Below are 5,040 nucleotides of genomic sequence, written 5' to 3'. Positions count from 1 at the left end.
GCGCACAATTTCGCGTTTGAGCTGCGCATGTCATGTGTGTTCTTCAGCCGGCCACAAACCAGAAATGCTTTCAAAACAGTTAATAAATTCAACTGGTTGACTAACTCTATGGCAAACAAAAGGAAAGTGCAAACTGAAACGAGATCTCATGTATATATATTTTTTTAAATCTGCGTGCACCTCTTCATAAGACTTAATGTTAAAAGGCTATTAAATCGTTCTATACCGATGTCATCTCGTTAAATTACCGCTATTTAGCTAGGGAGCAGTTTGCTTCTGTCATGCTTCTGACATCTTGGGATCCGATGTCAACACAACTTACGAGCTAGCTATCGATAGAAAACAATAAAACAAAACGAACCAGCTAGTTCACCAACAGGTAAGATTCTTAGAGGAAGGGGGCGATTTGCGGATTAATGAATTAAGTTGAATTGCGGGTAATTTACACAGAATGCGTTACTTCAACGCTGTTTGACAGTTGCAGTGTAGGCTAGCTCGCAAGCGAGCAAACATCAGATAGCCAGATACATGTTAGAACAACAAATCGCCGTACTGGACATTTTGATAAATGTTAATCTACAGTAACTGTTTTTCCATCTGAAGTTTGTGTTAATAAACTTTCAGTTTTAATGTTGAGTTGTATGCAAGATACAGTTACCATCAGTAACATGCATTAGCTCTACTTTAAACCTGTCGTGACAAATTCATTATACTGAAATAATGTGAATCTATCTTGTGCCTCGATTGTGTGGATGATTGTGGAATGTAGTGTGGCACATTTCAATAACATCAGTTTCTCCGTACAGTAGTACAGGATTACAAAACAGGATGCTGACTGAGGCCAGTGATTCAAAGAGATGGACTGAGCTGAAGGAGGCAGCAGATGAATGCGCAGCTTCTCTGAATGCCACTGCGTCTGACGCCGTCTGCATTGAAACCACTGGGCCCTGCCGTCAAGCAGCATGTGCAGAGGGCGAGGCACAGAAACCGGAACGTCTGGAAACGGACCAGCCTCGCACTGTCCCAATGGGCTGGATAAAAATAGTGAAGCAGCGAAAAACAGGGAAAACTGCCGGCAAAATGGATGTGTACATAATAAGGTAGAACATTGATGTATTATACAATATAGTGATATGTGCGTTTATAGATTTAGCCAGTATTTCTCCTGTTTAGCTCGTTGAGAACTTGTTTAACATTGGTTACAACTTGAATACAATTTTCAATTTTACAGGGATTGTTACAAGCTTGTATAAAGGGTTTATAATTTTATATTTATAATGTAGTTTTACATTTCTACCCTAGGCTGAGATATACTCATGTTGTATTTAGCAATGGCAATATCCTCTTGCATCCAATCTGCTTAAACAGTGCATAAGAAGCGTATCATTACAACATGTTACTTCACTTGGTCTGACTTGTAGTAACCAAATTTCAATTTTTCATAGTCCCCAGGGTCAAAAATTCAGGTCGAGGTCAGCGCTGAAGGATTTTCTTCACAAGAATGAAGATTTGAGCCTATGTTTGACTGACTTTGACTTCACAGTGAACAGCAGCTGCACCATGGCATGTGAGACAGAGAGAAAAGTTTGGCATTCGAAGCACTGGGAAAGCATGGGCAAAACCTTGACAAGCACTCACTCATCGGACCTCTCTGTCACAGAGGACACAGCAAACAGTGTTTGCGGCCTACCTTCAGCAAAAGCAAGACAGACCGAAGAAGCCACAGCAGCCAAGGAGACGAGTAGAGGCAGAGATGCTGGTCAGAAGAACGACAGTGGTGTAGGGGTCAGGCAGAACAGGAAACGGCCTGCTTGCACTGACCTTAAAGCAGACCTCACTTCTGGCACAGATGAGAGTGCCATGACAGGGCAGTTTCTCAGTGTGATCCTGGAGGGAAGGGAAAGATGTGGCCCAGCAGCGTGTGACACTGAAAAGAGTCCCCAGAGAAACGGGCTGCTGAGGGACAAATTACTCAGGCGGGCCCAAGTCGAGGATCCAGAGCTCCGCAGTAGTCAAACCCCTTCAAATCATTTAGAAACATCAGTGACTGAGAGGCCTCTCCCAGAACTCCCTGTCAGAACCACGGTGACAGAGCCTCCATTGGAGAGTGAGACTGAAACTGAGACAGACACTGCAGCCAACTCCACGTCTGAGACACTACCTGAAGGCCAGCTCTCTCCTGGTCAAGGCAAGGGCTGCTCTACTCCAGGAAAACAACTGCAGAGCAGTAAGGGTCTCCTCTCCCTCATCAGTGCTGTACAGTGTGAATCGTCACACAATGTTCAGCCTGACAATGCTGATATGATGTCACTCTATTCATGGGCTGCTGCAGTACCATAATGGGTTCTTGATTATAAGTGTGTGACACAGCAAGAACTAAAATGGTGTGTTGACATCATCTTGCAGTATGGAATTGTTGGCATTGTGCCTGAAACCATCTATTGTTTCCTAGGCCCTGGATTCAAGGCACAGATTGAGAAAAGGAAAACAAGCCCCTACTTCAGTGGGAAGTTGGCTAAAGAAGGTAATCCAGCCTTGTGTGCATGTGAAATGAAGCCTTAGCTAACACTGATACGTTTGCAGTCTCATTGTCTCGTATCTGCTATGTCCCCCTCAAGCTCCAAGTCCTCCCAGACGCAAGGCCTTTAAGAAGTGGACCCCACCACGTTCCCCTTTCAACCTGGTACAGGAAACTCTCTTCCATGACCCCTGGAAACTCCTGATTGCCACCATCTTCCTCAACAAGACCAGTGGTGAGTACTGAGAACACAGCAGGTAGGCAGGGTGTCCAGCAGGACCAAGGCCCTGAGGGAGGGTCATCTCAAAATTAGAATGTGTGTGTCTGTGATTTTATATTTGCTATATTTGAAACATTTCTTATGTTTAACACATTAAAGTCAGATCTTTTGGTGATGTGTGCTCTTTGGCTTTTGCAGGTAAGCTGGCTATCCCAGTGCTATGGGAGTTTTTTGATCGCTACTCATCTCCTGAAGTGACCCGTCAGAGCGACTGGAAGCCTATAGCTGAGCTCCTGAAACCTCTTGGCCTGAATGAGCTAAGGGCCAAAACCATCATCAGGTTTTCTGGTTGGTACAGCTATATTTTACCCAAGGAGGAGGTTTCTGAACCATGCGTTTCACAGTAGCTGCTTTTACATTGCCTGGGTCAATAATGCATTCTGTTTGCTTTTTCCCCCCTGAGAGTCCCTGGCAGCACTATACTTCATTGAAGTAATATTTGGAGTAGGCATGTAGGAAGAACATCAGAAGAATCTCACTTCAAAATTTTTTAAATGTTCTTCCCTGTTTTCTCCCCAATTTGGAATGCCCAGTCGAATTGATATGCGCTCATTTCTGCAGTATCTGCTACTGATCCAGGAAACAGACATATATATCCTGGATCAGCATGGCTCATCCTCTAGAACAGTACTTTAACCACCTAGTAGCTCCCATGTGAGAACCTTTGAACACTCAGTAGAGGGATACCAGTCTCAACTCAACCCCCTTGCTCTCTGTTGCAGATGAATATGTAAACAAGCAGTGGCGCTACCCTATCGAGCTGCATGGCATCGGAAAGTATGGAAATGACTCCTACAGAATCTTTTGCATTGGGGAGTGGAGGCAGGTGTGTTCTGATAATGAAGATAAAATATCATTAAGCCCTTGACTGACTGGGTGTTATCCGAATACCAAGACAGTAGAGACAGACAAAAGCAACAAACAGTCTGCAATACTGGGTCTCAGAAGTGAATTTCATATCAGAAATACAGTAGTGCAGTGACTAATTCTATTTAGTGCAAACAGCACTTCTCTATTCCTATAAAATCTTCAGGTTAGAGTTAACTAGAGAATTGTGTCTTTGTTCATCTTTCTAGAAAATACAAAATGAAACCTTGAAGAGTTATGCTCCAAAACCAGTGATATTTAACCATTGTCAAATATGTCATTAAACAGTTAATGTTAATTGTCACATGGTTAAATAAATGTTAAATAAAAAGTATTGTTTTCAGCACAAGAACTTTTGGGAGTGTGTATGTTTATTTTGTCATGGCTCTTCATCATTTTACTCTTCGTGATATTGATATTGTGGTATTTATCCGCAGGTCAGCCCTCAAGATCACAAGCTGAACAAGTACCATGACTGGCTGTGGGAGAATCAAGAGAAACTGGGAATCTGATTCTGAGCAACAATGATGAATTACAAATAAATACATTGAATCAATATGCAAATATGTAGCTGTTCACACATGTGTTAATGAAGCTTGACACTCTAGTACTGACCTGCACTCCCCTCATTTCTTATAATGTTAATCGTTTTGTATAGAAGTTTTCATGAGTTAAATTTTTTTTTAAAGTCTATCAAGATCTAAAATGCGTATCTCATGTGCCTGTTGGTGTATAGTTCAACAGTATTTTAATGATGACCTGAGATCATTGTATTAATAAATTTTTGTTTTCATTTTACTATTTATTTTTCTTATGAATGTTTGTATATTCTGCTATAATGGATAATCAAGTAAGACTGGTTTTATCATATCCTTATGCAAAACTCTGGCAAGCTTAAGATCACCTGGAAGAGTTGGGCAAGAGTAGCCTGCTCTGCCACTTCTGCGTTTGTTTCTTCCTCAGTTGTGAGGCAGATGAAGGAGTTTGGCAGAAACATATATCAAAATAAATAAAACTGAAGTAAAACCAGAAAAATCATAGAATGACTCTTTTCTTTTCAGTAATTACTGAAAACCCACCTTAAAAACTGTAAAACAAGACACGTGACACGATTGATTTTTAATGGAGTCTTAAAATGAGAAGAAAAGCCATTTTGGACCCTTAGTTTTCTACCATGAATTCTGGTGTCCCAACATTTATTTCTGTTTCCATTTGCTTTTTGATATATGTTGTAGAGACATTACACAAATCATCAAAGGGTCCACAGATTCATTAGCCGCAAGATTTAAATCCAGCAAAAATAATGTATAATATAGAGTACTGTAGTTCACTTTTTTTATTTGCAGCTTGCATTTGCCATATGAAATTATGTCTA

At 41.2% G+C, this 5,040-nt stretch overlaps 1 protein-coding gene across 3 annotated transcripts; it reads left to right on the top strand.

Moving 5' to 3' along the window:
• Positions 1-30: 30 nt before the first annotated feature.
• mbd4 (methyl-CpG binding domain protein 4) lies at positions 31-4,705 on the top strand. 3 transcript variants are annotated; one of them, XM_035382660.1, is made up of 8 exons: positions 31-150; positions 807-1,100; positions 1,446-2,227; positions 2,453-2,524; positions 2,619-2,753; positions 2,937-3,086; positions 3,521-3,624; positions 4,103-4,705. In XM_035382660.1, the coding sequence occupies exons 2-8, from the start codon at positions 829-831 to the stop codon at positions 4,175-4,177; spliced, it is 1,590 nt and encodes a 529-aa protein (XP_035238551.1). In that variant the 5' UTR covers positions 31-150; positions 807-828; the 3' UTR covers positions 4,178-4,705. The 3 variants fall into 3 exon arrangements, with proteins under 3 accessions (XP_035238551.1, XP_035238550.1, XP_035238549.1); XM_035382659.1 differs by having other exon boundaries at positions 32-379; positions 810-1,100; XM_035382658.1 differs by having other exon boundaries at positions 33-379.
• The last annotated feature ends 335 nt before the right edge of the window (positions 4,706-5,040 follow it).

The sequence above is a fragment of the Anguilla anguilla genome, chromosome 11 (genome assembly GCF_013347855.1).
Source record: "Anguilla anguilla isolate fAngAng1 chromosome 11, fAngAng1.pri, whole genome shotgun sequence".
NCBI classification, from domain to species: Eukaryota; Metazoa; Chordata; class Actinopteri; order Anguilliformes; family Anguillidae; genus Anguilla; species Anguilla anguilla.
This window is presented reverse-complemented; position numbering and strand designations above follow the sequence as displayed.

What these genes read in the sequence shown, in the direction of transcription:
- mbd4 (XM_035382660.1), top strand. Translation starts at nt 829, where the DNA reads ATGCTGACTGAGGCCAGTGATTCAAAGAGATGGACTGAGCTGAAGGAG. An exon ending in TGGGAAGTTGGCTAAAGAAG is followed by an intron (nt 2,525 to 2,618) that starts GTAATCCAGCCT and finishes GTCCCCCTCAAG; the next exon opens with CTCCAAGTCCTCCCAGACGC. An exon ending in AACCATCATCAGGTTTTCTG is followed by an intron (nt 3,087 to 3,520) that starts GTTGGTACAGCT and finishes TCTCTGTTGCAG; the next exon opens with ATGAATATGTAAACAAGCAG.